A 22,525-nucleotide genomic window follows, 5' to 3' on the forward strand; every position below is an offset into this window, starting at 1 on the left:
CTTAAATAGGCAACTCTGGGACACCGGAGTTGAGGGCGTTTGAAATCGGAGCTCCCCGACAGCCAGGGAGCTGCCACAGGTCACCTGCCTCGCTCCATGGGGACCGGCCCAGGTCTGGCAAGAAATCGTCCACGGACGAATTGTAGTACAAATTCCTTTCTTTGTTGATTGGCCTCTTTCACTAGACCATGGCCTATAAAAAATTGTGTAAAAACAATTCTTAAATATTATTTGAAAGGGCAAATGGCCACGCTGAAAGGTTTGACAGTTTGACATATAGCGCCTGGTTTTGCTCGCTGGGGAATGGGCGCGCGGAGCCCGGGCTCTTCTCCTGCTCCTTACAGGCTCCAGGGTTTTTTTTTAAATAGCATCTAGTTGCTGTGCAGAGTCGCTGCGCTCCCAGCAATTTGACAGGCAATGAGTCTGCTTCAGTGATCTTAAATCCTTTTAGACTAATTTGCGAGCGAGCAGAAAAACAGCTAGCACCTTCGGATCCAGCGCTCAAAACCAGAGAATCAGGTATTGCCAATTAAAGTGCCATTTCCAACCATCATATCAAGACAGATTACTTGCAGTTCCTCTGATAATGTCACGCCGTGCCTAAAGAGAAAGCGAGATGGAGTTTCTCCACAGACAAAGGATCTGTGTAGACCAAACTCATTGGCGACCAAGGCAGAGGGAGCATGATGCAGACCGTGCATACAGCCATGCATATGTGCAGCGTAAACGCGAGCGGTGCGCCTGCTCTGCCCCCTGAATAGCCACGGGCCATTTTGAAGAGCCTGTGGCCCCTCAGTCACTGGCCTACTAGTTAATTGCCACACGGACTTCGTGACACATGGGCAGATAATATGACATTTTCGGTTTCTGTCACTAGCAAACGCCATGGCGTTGCTTGCACTAGTTGCTAAGAAGCTGTCAGAAACCATTAGCAGCTGGCTAAAGTTGCCCTATGGCATTTCCTCATGGCATCAGCAAAACAAGCATAAATCACCCAGCGGAGCCTCCCGCTATACTAATGAGGCTGTAAGCTTGTTTATGGACTAGCATCATTTCTATGATTATTTCCACCTTTTCAGTTCGCCTTCATTTGGCGGCAGGAGAAGTCAACTTCAGGAACGGAGTTGCCGCTGACATTTTACAAATGCAGTTCATAGCTGCTACCGTGTGGCTGGTCAGTGGTGCTTCAAGTTTGTTTAGTGATCTTTGAAAAGAGGAAAAGAGGTAAAAAAAAAAGGGTGTGTGTGTGTGTGGAATCTCTGGAGACCTCACAGAGGTGAGTGTATTGAGTTGCAAAGTAGATGGAAATACTAAAATCCACAATTGACCATTTAGACTTCTCTCTGTGGTTTCAGTCTTTACAGGATCAATTTTCCATTTAAAAAAAGTGGAAGAGGTTAAACAATTTATAAAAGTCTACCGAAGCATTTACTCTTAGGATAGCCGAGTCCTTTCTTATCCTCTCCCTGCCTTTCACTTTCTCCGACTTGTGTCGGACGGGGCCAGGGTTTATTGTTTTAGGCTTTTCTGAACATGCACCAGTATTTACACTGGATTGAAAGCATTTGCTTCCAATGAAAATCTTGTCTTAGATTACAGCCCAGCAGTGTAATTTCCCTCCCAGATGGGAGTAAAGTAGCAGTATTTGCCTAAAAACAGTAGGAAGAACAAACTGTGCATTAAGCCAAGGCTGGTTTTGGCTTGAGCTAATGATGTAACAGAAACCTTTTATTTGGGATAGGTCACCGCCAGGGATTGAAGGAGGTGATCTGGCTTGCGCTTGAAAGGTTTCTCCATTGTATCTACATAAGTCTTCACTTAAAAAATCCTGTTCCTAATGCTTCTGCTTTCATACAGCAGAAATAAACAGGAAAGGTTCTGGGGAGTGTTATAGGTGGAATGCAGAAAGCTTTTCCTCTCCTAATGGAGGATATAATTCAGGTGCCCCGGAGGCATGCTTTCAGGAATTCTCTTGCCCGAGGTAATGGGAAGCTAAGGCTGCTTGAAGGCCTTGATTATCTATTGATGCACAAAGCTGGAAAAAAAAGTCAGCTCCCTTGGATTATAGTAGATATTTCCATAAATTATCAATGAGTCCTCCTCCCGTCAGGCACGAGGCGATGCCTGCTAAATTAATCTGAAGGGGGGTTGAAATGAGGAGAGAGTGTATTTTTAAAAAAAATGGGGTAGGGGGGAGAGGGTGGGTGAACGATTGCAGGGAGGTGGTGAAAGGCAGTGTCATTAGGTTAGAAGCTTTTCGTTTTTAATCAACGAATGCGTAATACTTCTCTTTTCCTTGTTTGCCTCTTGCAGACAGAAAGTGGATTAGCCCGTGGAATTTTAAATGCTGTTGAGTTGTTTCCTTTGCTCATGTTTCTTTTATGAATTATTATTTTATATGGTGAATTGCTTCTCTCTATAAAAGCCTTTTTTTTTTTACATACTGGGCTTTCAAAGAATTTGTCAGATATCTTATTTCTTCATAAAAGTCTTGTTTGTTTCTATAACTACCCAAGGTTACCATTTCGTTAAAGACATAAGCCAAGTCATAAGGACAATTATAAATTTGCCACGGTCAGTAAGGTACTAAAAATATAACACTAATAATAACTTTTTTTTTTTTTTTTGGTGCTGAAAGCTGTTTAACAGATAATAATTTTGACAGTTTGTATCCTTTTTTGAAAAAAAATATCTTTTTTAAAATTTTTATTCCTAACAGAGATAGTTTTGATTCAGCCCAATTCAGATGACTTTCTTGATCATTCTTGCCCAGGGGTGTAAAAAACACTTGCCTAATAACATCACAACTCCATGTTGCTACAAATACAGTGTCCTTGGAAGCCAGGATATACCATTCAATCTACATGCAGAGAATGCAAAGACTGATTTGCTCTGTGGACTTGTTTATAAACTGCTTTCAGGGTTTGAAGCAAAAATTGCATGCAAACTGGCCAGGCACTGCAACTTTTGTTTTCCTTTGACCACCAGCCCATCAGTCCAGACCCAAGCTGGCTGCTACGCAGTTATGTCCTCCCGTAGATATATCGCTAATGTGATGAGAACTGTCTGAGACCTTCTCTGCATTAAGAAAATTCATTCTGGATCAGTTGTTGTTTAATGGGAGCAGACACCTATTACAGATGTGGCACGCTGGCACAAAGCAGGGTGTTAATTCCTATGGTATATGTCAAATTGGTAACTATTTATTCCACTATGAATTTCTTTTGGCTGGGGCTGAGAAGAGGGGAGGCCGGTTAGCTACCGACCTCCCATCAAAAAGTCAGGGGAAGTTAAACGTCTATAAAAGACTTAACATAAGCAGTGCCCCAGTCCTCTGTTTTTTTCTGAATTTGGGGAGAGTATATGATACTGCAAGAGAGCTGCATTCACCCTGCTTTTCGCATCCTGGAGCGGGATGGGGCACCCAGCTTCACACAAGTCATGTGGATGGGACACCATTGATATTTTCCTAATTGTCATCTCAGCCAAAGTAGCTGATTGGGATGAATTTTTGGGAAGTGACTTAGTGTGAAGAAAAGCCACTGTTTCCACCTTTGCAAACTGGATGTGTGCAAAAAAACCCTTTTTTTTTTTTTAAGCACTTTTTATTTTGGGTTACAGTGGCAGAAATGGCCACGCTGTCCTTCAGGATAAACCAGAATGGGGCCGACACAGCCCCAAGACCCTCCCTCTCCTCATGTCTCTTCCCCCCATCCCTTCAACCCCGGTGAATTACAGTGTTAAAGAATTTATACCTCATTTAAATATTCATGCAGTTTATACCCAAAGCCAGGCTTCGGCTGAAGTATATAAAGGTAGCATAAGTCAAAATTTGATTCACTATATTTACAGGTGACGGCTTGGACAACAGTGTAGCTTCCCCCAGCACAGGTGATGATGATGATCCAGATAAGGACAAAAAGCGACATAAAAAGCGTGGCATCTTTCCCAAAGTAGCCACAAATATCATGAGGGCATGGCTGTTCCAGCATCTAACAGTAAGTGAACTCTAGATCACATATGCAAAATAAAACATGGAAAATGTCATAGTTGTAGTAGTCGTAGAAGGCAAAAAATACGTGTGATGTTGCTGACAGGCAGCTCAGGGAACTTTTCCGAGCAGAGTTGTTGTTGCCTCATTTGCTAGATGCCAGGGGAAGAGCACGGAGCGTATGTTTTTATGGTTTTGGGGTTTTTTTGTGTGTGTTGTTTGTAGATTTTTTTTTTTTGGTTCGAGTTGCAGTTGTTAATGGGATGTCACCGTGAAGTGTGACTAAGCTTACACTAATAACCTCGGAGACCTGTCCTGCCCTGCTGCTCGCACAGCTGCAGCTCCCCTTAGCTGACATGGGAATTGCTGCTTCAGAGCAGAGAGCAGCATTCGGTCCCTGGTTCTGTGCTCTGGAGAACTGCGGAAGGTAATTGGGGAGATTAAAAACAAAGCAAAAAGCAAACAAAGACCTTATTCAGATGTTTGTCAGAGATCACCAGAAGCTTCATGATGAAAGGTCTGAATGTATCTGGTTTAATAGCAAAGTATAATTTTTTTCTTTGAGACATTCTCATTCCCAGAGTGTAAGTTACCACTGTATTTAACATTATAAAGCGGGGGGGGGAGTGGGGGGGCTGGGGGGGGCTGTACACAGCTATTTCTGTTGTCACAGCTACCTGTATTTTTTTTATTCCTGGGATTAGAAATCAAAGCTCTGGACAGGTGTGTGGGGTTAAGCTGTATGCTGGAGCTTCTTTCAAGGCTTTATATTGTGTACCACACCTTCTAACGTTAGCATTTAGAAAAGTGTTTCTAATGCCATTCTCCTTTGTCATCCAATTGTGGTGATCTGTCACTGTGTTTCATCCACTGAGGGGATGTGGGCATTTGGCCCCAGGTTTTCTGTCTGAGCTTTTCTGTGACAGGAGGATAAGGGCCGGGCAAGGGTTCCCGGGGGTCTGCAGGTGGTAGCGAAGAAACAGCTCTTGCCTCTAATCCCAGCAGTTGACACTCTCCCCTGCCTGTAGTCAGGGTCAGGATGAAACCAGAAGCCGGCCAGCTTGCCCAGCCCCAGTGGGAGACCTGCCAAGGGTATACTCGTAAACTGGAGGAAGCGCTCACGCACATCGCCCCTCCATCCCCTGCTGAGCCAAGAAACCAGATATCTGCCATGACTCTTGTCAGCATGGGGATCAGGCGGGGAATCCTGCCCTGCGCGGTCCTGGGTTGCTATGAATGAACCTTCCTGCTGGAGCACTCCTCCTCTGAGGCTGGAGAGGGCCTCAGATATCTCCCAGTTAATCTCTCTCTCTGGCAGACTCCACATCAGCTGTGCCTCAGCTTTGCTAGCTCCTTAGCCCTGTCCCTGGTGCGTTCAGCGCATCACTCCCGAAGGCTGAGGTCCCTTTTGGTTTTGGTGGCTCCCCAATTCTAGGTCCTCTCCCAAGAAGAGCTGACAGCCTGGTGTGTCTCTGCAGGTAGATGTGAGGTTAAAGACATCTGCCTCCAAAACAGTCCAGGGATGCTGTGCCAGCAGTGATGCTCACATCTTCCTCATGCAGCTGGTTTAGGTTCTGCTTTAAGGAGATGCCCTGGAAGCTGTGCAGTCAGGACAAGGCACACCAGGGGACACTGAGCAACTGCATGTCAGCCCCCATAGTTCCCAGCTGAAGAATTACAAATTAAGTAGTATATGTTACTATTACTAATACTATTAGTACTTTTTCCTGGAAGTGGTCTGTTGCTGTGTTTGTGCTAGCATCACCCAGGACCAGGGCACAGGAGTGTGACGGTCTATCCTGTTAAACTGCTTGAGTAGTCTCCAGCATGCTCTTAGCCTGGGCCAGCTACCACCCTCCAAACCCATTCCTGGGAGCACAGCAGAAGATAGCAGGGGTGACTCCCAAAAGACCTCGTGGCAGGAGCCAACCTGTGTTGAGCATTTAGCTTATGTGGGCTTGACCTGACCCCACAGCTGGCTTCATGCTCAGTCTCAGGACCAGAGAATGGACCCATTCACTGTTTCGTCCGGATCAGGTGCAGGGTGCCAGTGGCTTTTCACTCTCCTGCTGTGCAGTAATGGTGTGCAAAAGAAGAAATGAGAGTGCCTGTGGAGCTTGCTGCAGAGCTGCCCCTGGGAGACACCATCTGAGTGTCTGCATGTAAGGTGGTCTCCTCTCCTGGAAGACTCAAAATACAGGAACCCCCCAGGACCCATGCAGTGAAGCTGCTGCATTTTCTACCTTACAGCATGGAGCTAAAGCTTGCTTTAAAAATCCACCATCCCCTGTGCAGATCCAGCCCAGCGAGATGAAGCATGGAGATTTATTGCAGGGCAGGTTTCTCTTCTTCTGGCAGCATCAGGGTAGCTCCAGGCTTGTCTGATCAGTTCAGTAAAGCAGAATTGGTTTACCCAGTCCAACCTTCTCTAGCTAGGACCTTGAGGCAGATCTTTCTAATTGACTCTAGGTGGGTTTGTGGACAGTTCCCCCAAATTAAAACATGGCCGGACAACATTGTAGGCTCTTCCAAGCATGTGTTTCAGCTGGGAGTGCTCTCACTGGAGTGAGATGGCACCAGAGAACTTGTGCATCCAGAAGAGCAGTGGGTCTTGTGCGCGGAGGAAGATGTCCTCCAGGCAAGTACATTGATAACCTGGGCAAAAGTCAAAGCTACAGTTTGAGCTAGAGGAATATAACATGTTGACAAGCTGCTTGGGGTGCTGTCCTCTCTGGAAAAAAAAACCCAGGCCCAAATCATGGCTGCAATCAGATATGAGGAGTGGTGAGAGACTGAAGGAATTAAGACTCAAGTTCATTTTGAGGGTGTCTGGGCCTCATGACTGCTCTTGTAACCCTACACATGGGAGAAGCCCAGCTGGGCTTCTCACTGTGGAAGGGAGGTCATCCTGAGGAGTGGTCAGCTGAGGAAACTAGAGATCCCACATCATTTATTTATTTATTATTAGTGAATTTGGTCTTCCGTAGGGTGGACACAAGGTCCTCCCTAAAGCAGGAGGTGAGGAGAGATGGGGAGGTGGTTCTCTTCAGGCAGGGGACGTGTCAGGGCAGGCAATACCTCCTTTTTTGCCCCCCAGTGTTTAACTGGCCTTCATGTTTCCCCCTGGAAAATGGCAGGAAGAAATGAGCAGTGGTTAAGCGTGAAATCCAGCATCCCCTTGACTGCTGGTGCTTCCTAATTGAGGTGTTAGTTGGGAGCCCTCCTTTTCAAAGGCAAATTTTTTTTTCTTCACAGTTGTAATATTAAGACACATCAGTGGCATGGAATTAAACAAAATAGACAGTAATTGCTGTGTCTGTCATACTAATGATTAATGGTTGGAAAGTTTTAAGATAAATGTTGGACTAATACAATCTTTTAAAAGTATATAGGCTGGTTTAATTCCTTCTGTGCAGTTACTCCATCTCCAAAGGTACTAAGTCTGCCTCTGTGTACTGACTTTATTTCCTAAGGTTTGTCCCTTAGTTCTCGTCTCCCACTTAGGAGGAAATTCTTTTTTCCTTTATCAAAGTAAAAAAAAATCAAATGCAAGGCCATAGCCTCTCCAGTTGTTGAAGTGTTTGGGCAATAGTTCCCACTCAGTGTCAGGCAGCAGCCCCCCCATTATTTTGACTGATGTGCAGAACTGAGTTGACATATGCCCAAAGGGTAGGCAAGTGCTGTCCTCTGCAGATGCAGGCAGTATGCTGTGAAACACTTCAGGGGGTAAATTCATCCAAATTGCCTATTTTTTACTTCCCCTTGGAATAATAATAACAAAAAAAATCAGCTAAAAGAATAGTAAAAGTGGTGACCAGACTTACACTTAGGATTTTGCAGGTTTTATTTTTAACTATTTGCCATTCTGACTTAATTTTGATTAAATATCTGGATTGGAAGAGCTGCCCACACTGCCCATTAGCTGGGCAAAATGTAGCTGTGGAGCTTGTTGAAATTTTTGATGGTAGATTGTGACACCAGCCTGTAAATTTTGAGGTTTGTGAAATCTATTTTTAGGATTTTGCTCTAAATTTGAGATGGAAGGAACAGCCTGTTACTATTTGGGTTTAAAAAAAAAAAAAAGAAAAAAGAAAAAAGCTACTGATAATTTGGTGAAGAGGTGAGGACATCCCCAAACTGTAAAAGCTGAGTGAAAAATGAGGGGAGGCTTGTGGGGTGGCATCAAATGCCATGGCAGGGTCTTGAGGAAGAACTGGGGCAAACCAGTCCTGTACTGGAGCTGGATTCCAGAAAGTTACCCTAAGGATAACTTCAAGATGTGCTACAGCCTGGCAACATTTTACACACCCTCCTTTTTTTTTTAAATGTTTATTATTATTATTTTTTTATTATTATTATTATTATTATTATTATTTCTTGGATCACTTAACATTCAGGGATCATATCTCACCACCATTTTTCAAGCAGATCTCCTCACTGTAATGGATAGCCCTCAGCAGCGATTGCAAAATAAGGGAAAAGCTTGGAGGGGGGGAAGGGGAAGAAAAAATAATCTTGCCTACAACCAGATCTGTGTAAATTTAATTGTGGCAACAAGATTAGTTTCTGCTTCGACCCATACTATGCTTTTGTCCCAACAATGGTACCTTTCTGTTCAAAACCAGAAGAAGAAAGTTTGGGGGTGTCTTTTCAAGTGTTTTGTTCATTCATTGTGAATTCTCTGCATCCTTTAAATCCAGCTTAATTTAAAATGTTGGGATTAAAACCTCATTTTGGGGATTATATGATGTAATTAGTTTGTTATATGATGAGTATTTGATGCTCTTCATGTTCATCATCTAATCAGGCAAAAAAAGCCATAAAATTATAATCCCAAAAGATGTTTAATAACAATTTAAACTATTGAAGGCTTTATTTAAGCACATTAGGGGATTATAAACTACTTTTTTTTTTAATGATGCCAAGAGGTCGATTCAAGGACTTCAAACACCTTTTAAAAAACAAATTGCCATGATTTAAAAAAATGAATGGGCCAAGGATTTCTTTCATGTAAATCCCATAATTTAATCATTATTTTTAACTGCTTTTAAAACAATTTCCTGAAGAGGTTAAACCTTACTGAAATGGGAGACTGAGCAGAAGGTAAAAGACATAGCTGAAAGATGTTGACTTTACAGTAGAATGAAAGGGGTTTTTTTATTATGTATCTGGATTTTGAATCTTTATTGATTGCTTGATGCCATGCTATTAAACAAGAAAACTTACAATAAGCAATATGCAGTCTATTTAGCAAAGCTGTTATTTGTATAAAAGAATTTATTGGAAGCAGGTATTTGAAGGAGGCACTTTATATCCAAATCTAGTGGAGAAAAATAGTCCCCATTGCTTCAAGAATGTTATTCTGATAGAAAAATACTATTACACTGCTTAATTCTGTAAGTTTTGTTTATGTATGAATATTTTACAGGCTAGGGACTTTTTAAGCAGGTGGATTTCATGTCTTCTCTCGTCCCTCCATGCTTATGAGATTTTTGCCTTTGGAGGAGCGTGGGGTTAATATGTCTCTGTGCCCCTACTTCCATGCGGGATGCTGGTCTGGTTTTGGAAAGGAGTATAGCGAGAGGGCAGATGGATACAAAACTAGGCTGCTGAAAACATAAAAAGGAGAAATAATTGGCTAAAACCAGTGAGGATTTTCTTTGCTTTCCTCTTGAGAGGGTTTGGAAGCATTAAAACAAAACACAGACACCCTGGCCCCCGAAAGTACAACTTACAATGAGTCTCCATCCTGCATCAACTGATACTTGCTCTGCAAAATGCCAGAGGGCTCCTGGAGCTCATCTGTGTAACAGGGGTCATATTTCCATATATCGGACTCAGAACGGGGGGAGGTTTTCCCCCCCTTTATCCCAAATACATGTCTCCTCTTGCAGTTGATTTTATTGTGGGCAAAGCTGTAAAAATCTTTCTTCCACATCTGCAAGACTTCTTAGTGCCAGCTGTCCCAAATTCCTGGGAAAAGCCAGGCGTTTTTAGCTTGCCTTCGGTCACTCGTGCCCCACCATCCCCTCAGCTGGGAAGGTAGGAGCCAGGGCTCCTCGTGCTCCTGGCAGTGAGAAGACCTGCCAGAGTGGCGAGCAAAAGCATCCATTGCAGGTTGGTGCAAGTAACCCACAATGAGGGTCCTCAGCTCCCTTCTGCTGGTGGAGGTGCTGTGGCAGTCATCTTCAATGGGAGAAAATTGGAAATGTTATTACAAGGAGAAGATAATTATTCTGAGGCTCTGTCAGAATTGAATTGAGAGCTCCAGAAAGGAGGACAAACAGGATTTAGGTAACTTGGTTTGAATTAACTTCTTAACCCTTCAGCCCTCCCAGAATTTGATGGAGGACACTGACTGTCAAAACCTTCAGCATTTTCTTTAATCTTCCTCAAATTTGTTGCTCTGACCTGCTGTCCAGCCTCCACGTGTTGGTCCATTTTCTAGCGTGGGTGAATTTTGCCATTTTTCAAGAAAACTCTCATTTTGGGGGGGATACGCTTGGCAATGCTGCTGTTGCTCCAGTTTCATGATTTCTTGGAAAGCGCATGTCTCGTGTACTGAGATCTCACTCTGTCCTGTAGATTGTTTAAGTTGCCAGTGCTGAGCTGTGCTACAAACCTTTGGTTTTAGATCAGAAAGAAAAAATGTAGGGTGCTTTAGTCAGTTGGTTCAAGGAAACCAGATTCCTCACTTAGGCTCTTCTCACGTTCAGAAGTGTGGTGTAGTTACAACATCTGTTTTTTTCGTATCTATGATTCAGTCTTGTTTCCAATGAAGACAACCATCATGTTGTCTTAAATTACATGGTATGAGACATCTCATCCTGAGCTCCTTGCAGGGCTTGGGAAGAGCAATGGTCCAGGGAAGTATTTTGGTTGAAATCAGAAGGTAGCCAACAGCCCGGGCTAGATTTCAGAGACAGAGTGTCTGTTCCCAAAGGGCTATCTTATCGTCTTCCCAATTTCCCCCAGTTTCCACCTTGGAGGCACTGTTGTACCAATGTGGAAGCCACCAGCACGTTAAAGAATTTGAATTATTTGGAAGCTGCTGAAACACATTAGTATTTACACACCAGAAGAATTTCACATCTGAGTAGAAGCAAGGGAATACTGAAAAGTTGAAACATGATAAACATTAATTCAGATGTTAAATTACACTTGCTCTGGTTGTACTAGAACTCCTTTTGTTTGCATAAATATTCTGGGAAATGAGTTTACCAGCAAGAATGTTTGCAGTAATAAGAATTTTTAAGTCAACAGTAGATGCTTTGCTTTCTTCTCCACCCTCTCCTTTCTTTTTATATTTGCAGCTGTGATATTTTGCATGTGCAACTTCATTTTTGAAATTAGCCTCTTCCAGTCAAGGCACAGAAAAGCGTTACGTGACGTACTGTCTTTCTGCAGTCAAAGCAAATGTACGAAATTAAAGTATCACATTTTGAAGAGGGGGTGGGGGGAGGGAAGAAGTCTGACCACCAATTTGTAAATCTGGAAGCATCCACTGAAATATTTTGGCAAATAATTTGCAATATGAAGTACACCAAAGGCAACAAGAGTATCTTGGCAAGCAGTGGGTGAGCAGGAAATGAGGATAAATTCATGGGCTCGGTTGTTCATTATTAGTTGTTTGTTTAGCTTGTCCTCTAACACAGTTGCTACAAAAGAGCCTATGTTGATTCTCAGATATGCTTATGTATATAAGTGCCAGTGTTAATTTTTTATTGGCAGTCTTCTAACTCTTGAAGGAGTTTTGCAGCGGACCAGTGTAAGCTAGTGAGTGACTTAATCAGATCAGGTAAAGTGCCAAATACGAGGCACCAAATCAGTTGGGCACATATCTGATGAGATGTGTTAATCTGTGGTGTAAGACAAGCTGCCTTTGAAATAGGGTCGCATTTGGAAGTGTTACATGAAGTTGTGTGAGATGCATTCCCTTGCTCTGGCATAGAGTATCCTACATCTGTTTGCATGAATTTAGCCCTTGTCTGAATGAACCAAAACAGTGATATTGCAGTGAATATTGTCTGTTTGTTGCTCCAGGACAGGCATGAGAAGTGAGTTGGTTTTCTACCCATTTTAAAAGTTTTGTCTCCTATTTCCTGCATTTACTTTCAGCTACACAGAATCTGCAGTTAGAGCGTACGTGTTTTTTCTCATTGCATATATTCTGCCCATCAAAATTACCCACAGAAAATTTCTCTTGTGGAAGGGAATTTTTTGTTGTTGATGTAAAGTTAAAATTTTCCATGGATAATGCCATCCTTTCCCCCAAAATGCTCAGCTGAAAATCCAGTTTTCAATATATGAACAAATGTATTGATCAGACTCATCTTTGCACTTCCAGCTCCTCACCCTGTAAGCTACAGCAGTGCTAAATATATCTGTAGAGAGAAGGTAAGTAGGCAGAAAAGAGTTTAAGTTAATACGTAGTTACCTGATTTACCTCACCTTTTGCATCATTGCCTGACTTAGACCCATAGTATTTAGTAGAGCACTCGTTTCACTTCAGTGGTGGGCCATCATTTTAGTAAGGCAAAGTCTAGACTTACCACTGCATCTTCTGCATTATGAACCAGATACTTCTGCCCAGAAAATACTTCTCAGACTTTAGGTATAGCATGAATATTCCTTTCTTGGCTACTGGTTGACCTTTTCTAATCCAACCTGTACAGTGTAAAACATTTTTGTGCCACCAATGTATTCCTACTATGATGCTCTGTACCAGTGATGCAAACAGGGAGGTAGTCATGTTAGTGGCACTAAAGTGTCACTTGAGTCACACTGGTAAAACCCAAGTGTCTGCTCATGATATAAATATGTTTCCAAGGACTTTTTCTGAACTTAGAGGGGAAATGGTGGGACTCTGCCTTAGGTGGCTTGCTCTATTCATTACCTAAGTCAGCTTTGAAGTGAAACTCTTCTTCTTAGACAACCTGTATTCCTGTCAACCAGAGCTTTTGGGGTCCCTAGGTGGTATTTTTGGGAAAGTAAATGCCATATTAGGTGAATCTGGCTAATTAATAGATTCGTTGGCAGAACTCTACTTATTTGCCAGGAACTTTGTGCTGGTCCAGGAGTTGTACTGTGCTTGCATGGGAATGGCAAAGCGGATAAACCCTTGATTTCATTGTTGAAACCCAAGCATGGGTCCATCAATGCAGCAGGCTGTAAACCCTGGAGAGTCACAAGCTACAGTTGGGGGCAGAATAATTTTGAAGCTGGTAATAACCTGAATCGTAGGATTCTTATGAATAAAATGCAATTTTAGTAATGTTTTCATAAACAGCAGGAATGGCGACATTTTAGTAAACAGTGGCATTAGTTACATCAAAATTGCACCACATTGGCTTTTAAATTACTCCACCTGTCTGTATGAATAGGATTTTCAATGTTGAGGCACACAGACAGCTGCTGCTAATGTTTTTTTTTTCTCCCTGTGCAGATAATGCTGGCAAATCCACAACCATCAAGGCCTGGTTTCTGATGTAAAACGGTACCTGACCTACTGGTTCTGGTGCTACAAAAGAAACAGCTTTAATTACTAATGGCCATGTTTTAGTTTTGTACTTGTTGATGTAAAAAATGTCATCTTAGAGCAGGGTAACCTCTGGTTCACTTCCACCGGCGATGGTACACTGGTTGCAATTATTTTCAAAATAATTTGTGTTCCTCGGTGGCAGCTTGCAATCCTGCCTTGTTAGCACTCAGATAATTAGCAGGGGTCTAGCCCTCCAGGTCCCACTGCCCCCGAGTCCCACTGGCTCCCCCGCACCTCAGAGGGCTGTATCAACGTGAAATAGATATTGCACTTACAAATCCCACTCAATTTATTTGTAGGACCATCCTCCCCTTGTATTAGGCAGGTGTAATACCCAGGAATTCACGGGGCAAATTCTGCCCTGGGTCGTTCCCCATTAAACCCCTGGGAAGCCGGAGGGGTTACGTGGAGGCGACGTTGGGGCACGCTGGTGGTAGGTGCCTCGTCTTGCCAGTTACTATTAACTAAAGGATGCCATCTTGGCTAATAAGACTGATGCGCTGCCTCTTGCTGTTTCACCAGGTTGAGATTGGTCGGGATGATCCGGTTACCAGCCTCACGCCGGGCTTTAAAAGGGTTAAAGGCGATAATGGTGCCATTAAAAGTCCAGCTTGCCAATGAGCTATTTTGTGCGAATGGTATAAATATAAGATACACTTGTCTGGCTCATTTGCAAGCATTCTTTTTGACTTCTTTCACACAACTGGTGTTTTTGTGTTTAATTTAACAAGAAATGAGTAGTAAATGAAAGCTGCTGCCTGAAATCCCACTGTGAGCGTGTTTTGCACTTGGCTCCCCAGTGAAAAGGCAATTTGTGAAATTATGTGATAAAGTAATTAGATGAAGCCAGGGCTTCTGATTGTTGCCATGCTTATGTGGTAAAGGTTTGCTGGGGGAAAAAAAAAACCAAAACATGGATTATTACCCTGGCAAGTTGGCTCAAAGCTTCTTCATTTATTTGTAAACAGAATATTTAGTGACCGCATAGGAAGTAGCTGTAATCACCAGCTCGTAAAGAAACCACAGCAGAGCTTTTGGATTTTTACAGAGTGCTCATGTAAAATTTAAGCTGGGAGGCAGAATCCCTGTTAATGTAATTAGGATCTAATTTACCACCCTTTGCACACAGATGTAATAATGTCTAGATATTTATTCTATCTTTAAGCACATTACATATACCTCAGTGCAGCAGTTACTGAACAGAAACAGGTGTGAGCACTTTCTGGATTCATTTTTACACTGTAAACACACAGCGATTTAAGGGGAAATATTTACCAAAAAAAATGAGGGGAAAGAATGTCTGCAAATGAGGCAGTAATGGACAGTTGCCCTTTATGTACTGATGGATTTCTCAATGGTTAAGTAAATTAAAGCAAATGCTAGAAAAATCAATAGGCTTGCAGAGTCTTGGTTGTGCCTCATAGACTTCAGGACAGAATGACAGATGTGGTGCATATGACCCATTTAAGTATTAATGCTTGGGAAATTGCCTCTGCGTGCAAGGTTATAGGCCTAGAAATATTGTTATATTAAATTACAGACAATAATATTTTTAAGTATATATGGAATTTATACGTTTCAGTTTAGTTCTTCTTCAGCGTTACATTTGTCCTGGAAGATTAGTTGCGTACTTGTTTCTCTGGAGCAGTAAATCAGGTTTAAAAATGTTCAAGCAGTGAAATGTCTTTCCAGGGCTGCCGCAGACCGGCGAGCGTGTTGCACGCTTACTGGGGTACAGCAAACGTTTAAATAAAAGCATGTAAACAATGTGTTCACTACCAAATGTAGCATATAAGTGAGTCTAAATTAAATATCGTTAAAAGGCAGCTTTCTAAATGGTGAGAGGGCTTGCATGATACATAGAATCACTGTAAAATCGGGTTATTCTGTAGGACTAAACACAAAGTAAAATATGAAGTGCGTGGTTGAGATGAGCTAAGTAAGGTAACCACCAAGTCAAATCTTTCTCACCGTCTTCTGCACACACCATGATTGGAAGGGGCAAATTTGCATGGGCGGGATGAGTAAAAACTGACCCCACACAGAAATTCTCCCAAAATAGAGACATTATGATTAATCCAACCAGGCAGACAACCTCTAGATGAGATAGTGTTTGCCATCTCTGATTTCTGTCATTTCTTGCCATATGTCCACCAAGGCAGCAGGGAGGTAGACCAAGTTACTTGTCTCTTCATGGCATCTCTGGCAGGAGGACTGTGAAAATATCTGGGACCCCTGATTTCAGTGTAGACGTAAAGGCAGAGTAGCGTATTTGCTGTGTTTGCTGTCAGTGACAGCCTGGCGTACCTTGCCAGTTATCCTGATTTCACCCCAAACACCTGTTTCTGCAAAATGCGGATGCATTTTATATACGGCTACCATGTTTAATATTAAAAGGGAGCTTTAGACTTTCACAGTAAAGTTCCTATTCCTTGCTGAAGCCCTTGCATGGAAAGTGTCGTCGTATTCCTTTCAAACATTAATTCTCCTGTTTTACTGCCATTTGTGGAACAGATATTTTTTCCTTTCCTTTTTTTGTTTGTTTCTTGATTATCTCTGTTATTTGAAGTTAGGGTCTCTTTTCTGGCTCACCCCTTCCTCGCTTTTCCTTTTCCCTAAAGCACAAAAACTCACTGGGAAATAAAACAAAGCATCTCCACAGGGTGTAAGGGCTGCACACTGCTACTGGGAGCGCCGGCGAAACAATGACATTGCAGAAGGGCAGATTATTACTTTTGGGCCTGTTGAGGACGTATTTGCGTATTGAGGCTGGATGAGAGCGACTGGTGCTGAAGGCTGTCAGGCCAGGGCTGAGTGATGACAGACCCTTGTCATTTCCCCGCATCGAGCCTCATTGCTATGGTGACAATATGCAGTGATGAAAGTTGCTGCTGAGGGTCGGACAGCATCCACCATGGTTGCTGTAGCCGCCAGCATCTTTGTGACGGCGTGTTTGAGCTGCTGATGGCCCTCGGTGTCAGAGCAGCACCAAATCTCTAATGACAGAAACTTCGCACAGGTTTTCGGGTATGCGGGGAAATCGCTCCCGGCGCCATCGCCAGCCTCAGCAACTTCTTGCATTGGTGACAAAAATTGTCTTTACCTGTTTTAGTCATTTTTATCTGCCTTGGGGTGGATTGCCTTGATTTATTTTGTGTGACATACAGGCTAGGTAAGCTGGTGCTTACCTGCACAGCAGCATGGGATGGCCGTGGTCCTCGTCCCGCTGCACGTAAAGCAAACATATTAATCAGCATATAGGTGATGACCGCTTTCGTTAAATATATGTGCGAGGGGCCCCAGTGAACAGGCTCTTTTGTTCCCGGCCAAACCAGAAGGGATCAAAGGTCAGTGGGAACCCAGAAGCCATCAGTCAGGGCGGGTTTTGTGGGATCCTGGGGTTGTCAGCTCCATAGTGACTCCTGGCAACCTGGGCTGCAGCCTGCATGCCTTCCCCACCGCCTGGCGCAGAAGTGGAGCATCTGGTCTCCCAGTCGCTGTAAAAAGACGCTGACATAAAGTCAGCATTTGAAATACAGCGCGGATATCACCGTGCACCTCTTTGTTATCAAAGTCATTTAAGAGTGAAAAGAAAAGATACCTTCGCATTGTAGTGATCGTTTTGCAGCATTCATCTTTAGGATGCATTTTAAGGCTGCAAATTCATTTTTGGATTAGGGGCAAATGGCAACTCAGAAAGAAGCAGGAACATGCTGCTGAAACATGCTTCTACACTTTTGAATAAGAAAGTTCACTTTTAAAAAAACTTCTGGTATGGCATTTATTTCCTTTGAGCAGATCAATATATTCCCCCCGCTCTCCCGTGATGTTAAAGTATATTTGGCAGTAATCAGTTTATCCTTATTAGAAGCCATGGTAAAAGGCATAGTTGCTGAGTCAATTCACTCCGTTTACTTCCCCTATTGAGCCTTAATGTGTCCCAGTCCCCACCCCTTACAGTGAAAACATCATCAATTGTAGGGCTGACAGAAGCCAGGGACTCGGTGTAAGTTGCTCCTTGGGGTTATTCATCTTGCACCAAAAAAACTGGCACTCAGCAACATTCATCACATCCCCCTGTCTAAAATGATTGAGTAAACAGTGGGGTGAATTATCAGAGGGGAAAAGAAAAAGGGGGGAAACCCAAGTTTGAATACATCGGAGGCAACTTTGGACTCATAGGGCAGGAGAAATAGAGCCATCAGCTGACATGCAAGCTTCCCACCGTAGTTTAATATTGCCGCTGAAGCTGGAGGGATGCTCAGTTATCCTTCAGCCAGAGGCCTTTTGGTGCTACTTCTCATGGCCTGACCTGCAAGAACTTTTCTATTTTGGCACCTATACTGGCAAAACAGCTTCAGCGCTGGAAGAGCAGCTTCGGCGCTGTTGTGTGGAGGTGTGCTGGGCGCCCGACCCCCTGTCAGCTCTTTAGGGCGAAATACATTTAAAATGCTACTCAGTTTGCTCCACTTTGATCCCATGATATGTATACTTGTTCCAAACACCCTGAATCCCCTCTGGTGGGAAATATTTCAAAGCAGGATCTTCATTCTTAAAAGAGGTATGGCAAAAACTTTTTCTCCAAAACCTCCAGAAATACAAAAGCACAGAGTAAAGTGTGCTTTGTTACCGTCACCTCCCCTCCCAAAAAAACAAAGCAAAAAAGCCCAGCCAGCTGAGAGAATCCAAAAATCAAAACCTCAAACTTTGGGATTATTTACATTTTCAAAGTTATCTTGGGAAAAAAAAAAGAAAAGGCTGCACTTCTCTTTGCCCCCAAATATAATGCAGTCATGATAAGGCAGGAGAAATTTCCTTAGCTGTACACCTGGCTTGTTTTTACGCCCGGTGCTGTGGTTAGATGGTTGTCTAAATAAACAGAGATTACGTGGAGGGCTTTATCTCAAAGCTGGCACTGGTTATCACACTGCTTCCTCCCACTCCCTCCCTCCGATTGTGAGTTGTATAAGAAGACTTAGCAAGCATAACTTAGAGCCGATAACCTTTCAATGTTAGTTCAAGGAAGCTGTGCCATAGTAACAAACAAACAAAAAAATCATGCAGACTCTATCGCAGCCTATTCGAATGAACGGTAATTTGACCATAATGCGTATTTAAAAGAAGTAGTACTTGGTAAGCTTTTTGCTCCAGGAGTCCTATTTGAATTTTGCCTGATCGATAATTTTAATATTTGAACAGTAATAAAAGATGCCAGGAATGAACTTGCATTTGTTCTTCAAATCATCTCTCTATTGCGGGTCTTATTTTAAACTTGCTTTAACAAAGGGAAGCTGTAACGTTTCATCTGGACAAATTGCTCCAGCCCTGCAGTTAGGGGTTGAATTGATCTTGACGCAGCCCTGGAAGAAGCCACTGTTGACATTTGTGTTTGATGGTAAATGATAGATACATATGTATACCCGAGCACGGGACACGAGCTGCCAGGTAACGGGCAGCTTATGGACCTGTGTAAAAGCAAACAAGCAAACTCCTTGTGGTTCTGCATGGGCGTGAAATCAAAATACGTCTTTTCTGAGCGTATCTCAGCATGCTGATGGGTGACATACAACATGCAAAGAGGAGGAGAAGGGTCTTTGGGCTCCTTGCAACATGCCTTCCAAAAAAAAAACCCCCACAACCAGGGATAGGAAGGAAGGGGAAGACGTCCATGCGCTACCGCGAGGCAATGTCATCACGATGTTGGGAAGCCAACTCACAGCAAGTGGGTGAGCGTGGGCATCTCTGCCCTTGTCGTTTGGATTACCGCAGTGCCACGCGCCCAGTTACACAATGCGTAAAGGCGAGGGTTATTTCTAGGACAGATAATTGAACATTAATACTCGTTGACATTGTCGTAGGAATGATATGTCAAGCTGACAGGGCCTATGTGCTTACATCTGCTGATCGGCTGCAGATGAAGGAGATGTTTGGCAGATCAGACCCGGGGCCTCGCCGCTGCCGAGCCAGGGATGATACAGCCATTAATCATGAGCTGCCATCTTCGCTACCTTCCCTAAAACAGTGGTCAGGTCCCTGCTTTTGGGGGTGGAGGGAGTAGTTTGCAAAATGACATCAACCTCCATATGTGCATACACACCTCCGCGTGCATGAAGATGTATATTCATGTATGAAATGTATTAAACAAAAGCATCCTTGATGCTGCATATGCATGAGTGCCGCTGTTGTCTGAAACAACTGTTTTCAATCTACTAACATAAAAATAAAAGGAGGTGGAGTAGATGAGAAGTTCTTCGGAAGGATTGAGAGCATGATCAAGTTTGATGAGGTGTTTCTGATTATCTCTATATTAGGAATTAACTGACATAAAACCAGTAGCAGAATTAGCATCTGGGGTTTTTTAGCATCTTTTTTGTGTCCCTCTTCTTCTGGATGTCAACAGACCCTTCAAGGCAGCCTGCTATAGATAAAGTAGTTACGTTGTGATCACTTTTGTCCACTCCCAGCCAAAATCCCACAAATGGTGCCTTTCAATATAATTTTATAACAAGTCTTCAGAGAGCTAATGCCTTCGTCACAGTATTTCTACAGCCAGACTTTGCTGCACAAGTAAGTGTTCATAGGAATGAGAAGCAGACGGAAAACAATTACAGGGGCCTCTGACACCAGAGTCAATTCTGCTTTCTTAAAATAGGGCTAAACATTGTGTTTTTAATGTCTCATGTATAGTTTGGCACTGCATAAAATGCTATAAAATAGGGCCCTTGAGACCATCCATTATCACATTTTGGTTAACATCACAGATTTTAAAAATCCCAGTTGCACCAAAGCCATGAAATAAAGCTTTCATCTGTAAAGATCTAGTTTCTCTTTGTTATTAAAATAAATGAAGCCATTAAACAAAATATATGCATATAATAGTCAAGTTCATCATTTCGTATCATCAAAATGATAAATTCCACTTTTTTTTTTTTTTAATTAGAGCAGTCATCTTAGAAAGGTTCGTGTATGGAACAAGATCAAATGTGCCTGGTTGCTCTTTCTTACTTTGTAACTTGTTAGTGGTGACATTTTTTTGGTCTTCAGCTACTTTCATTTAGGTCTTTCTAAAAGAAATGTGGAGTTCTGTTCAGAGAGGAGCAGGATACAGAGAGGGGGATTTTGAGCTTGGTATTGAAAAAATTAATTGACTGTATGTTATTATCCTTGCGAATTATTAATGGCTATCACATCATAAATGTGCTGAAAGCAACATGCCATCTCATCGCTTTTGCTTCCAAGTACATTGATTGTCTCTTTTATGGTAGTATCTGTGGAGGCATCCGCATGTGCGTGGTGCTTGATGTATTCAGACCTTGAAGGAGACCAGGCAGGAGAGGATGGAGGGCATGCTCAGGCTGAGGATGAGGTGAGCACCGGCTTCTTGTAGCTGACTCTGGGTTTTTGAAGAGCCCCTTGCAAAAACCTCTGTCCTGGCCTCATCCATCCACCATCCTGTAGAAGACACCCACTGAGGATCTCACCTTACAATGATGAGGACATATCCTTTAGGCCCCCGAGGCTTTGGACGGGTTCGCTGCAGCTCATCACCGTATCTGAAGTTACACGGGGGCAGACAGGTTTGCCATTTCAGGGCTTGTTCCCCCCCAGCATCGGCCAATGCTGAGCCCCGGGAAATGCCTCGCTCCACGAATATTCCTACTGAAATGCAAAGTTCAGGCCTGCCAACCCTCTGTGAGGGAGGATAGTTTGGTCTTTAGAGGTTTCTGAAATCCGGGCAAAATCAGTGGAGAGCTGCATTGACTTTGGGCAGGAAAAGGTTATTTTTTATGGGGGAGCCCTCTCGGTTGCCAAGAGGGAAGAGTAACATCCTGGAGACTGTCCAAGCCTTTTTAATGAGGTTTTTATAAGGACAGGGATCAATACGTAGTGAACTTGTGGGCAAATGTGTGTTAATTTAGGGTTGAATCTGGAGATCTAGGGGAAAATCAAGATGTGCTTTTTCCCGGCTCTCAGGAGATCTAAATCACACCTTTTTTTGATGCACATCCTCATGCGTATAAATATCATCCTAGGAATGCATGTCTGTTTTATTCTTATATTCATTAGCCTTATCAGCCGGGTTTCTTTGCTAAGTAGGGTAAATAATTAATTAGAGCATTTGTTTTCTTCTGGAGACTTCTTAATTCATTTCTCAGAGTTAAATTTTAGCCCAGACTGGTCAGAAAGTCTGTATTTCTGCACAGGTTTGCACGCTGAAGCCAGTCAAAGGGATTTCACACACTAAATGGGTGTAGATAAATGAATTCTCTAGTCAGAAAGCAGAATTGCTTAGTTAAGTTTATCGAGTTAAAACTTGGCTTGGCTGTATTATTCATATATGCAATCTTACTGAACTTGGGCTATTTTAGCAGAAGGGAACTCATTAGAGCTAAGGAACGAAGGAGGTGATTTATGAGGGACTCTAGTTTTAAAGATAAAAATAAGGGAGAGTGAACTTACGGGGATGTAAAAGCTGGGATGGATAAAGCAAGAGCGCCTGAAATAGCTTGCTGGGTGTTGGGAAGTGAAGCTCAGCTCTAGCGCAGGTAAATTGCATTTGAATTTCAACCTCAGATCTGTATGCACTCCTCTTTGGCAGATGTTGAATTGATAATGCCTGTGTGTTAAAGAATTCTGATTGTTTCTTTTGCCACCTTCGCAGCTTATGAAAATGCAAGTAGACCTGCCTAATGAATATTAATAAGAGTGATGGCTGGATAACATATAAGCCTGTGGCTCTTTGGAGCTCAGATGGGGTTAGTTGGAGGATTGTTGTGGCTGGGAATTTACATGCTTTTTAAGAATAAACTTCCTGAATGCTTTTTATGTTCGCCTTTAAAAGCTGATGTTTGTTAACAGTGGCATGCTCACGCGTGCATCGGTTTTTTTTTCCCCTTTCCCTCTCTAGATATATAGTGAGATTAATACTGCAGACGAGATGTCCGTGTTTTTTTAAAACAAGGCAATTTATTAGATGAGGAGAGAAGGAAGCC

At 42.9% G+C, this 22,525-nt stretch overlaps 1 protein-coding gene across 7 annotated transcripts in view; it reads left to right on the top strand.

The window, feature by feature from the left end:
* The window catches only part of MEIS1 (Meis homeobox 1), a 110,507-nt gene that overhangs the window by 54,742 nt on the left and 33,240 nt on the right, over nucleotides 1-22,525 (top strand). For all 7 annotated transcript variants that reach the window (XM_069787501.1, XM_069787499.1, XM_069787497.1 and 4 more), the window contains one exon: nucleotides 3,853-3,998. In XM_069787501.1, the coding sequence (XP_069643602.1) occupies nucleotides 3,853-3,998 (146 nt within the window). The remainder of the gene's footprint in view (nucleotides 1-3,852; nucleotides 3,999-22,525) is intronic.

Source organism: Haliaeetus albicilla, chromosome 7 (genome assembly GCF_947461875.1).
Source record: "Haliaeetus albicilla chromosome 7, bHalAlb1.1, whole genome shotgun sequence".
Classification (NCBI taxonomy): domain Eukaryota; kingdom Metazoa; phylum Chordata; class Aves; order Accipitriformes; family Accipitridae; genus Haliaeetus; species Haliaeetus albicilla.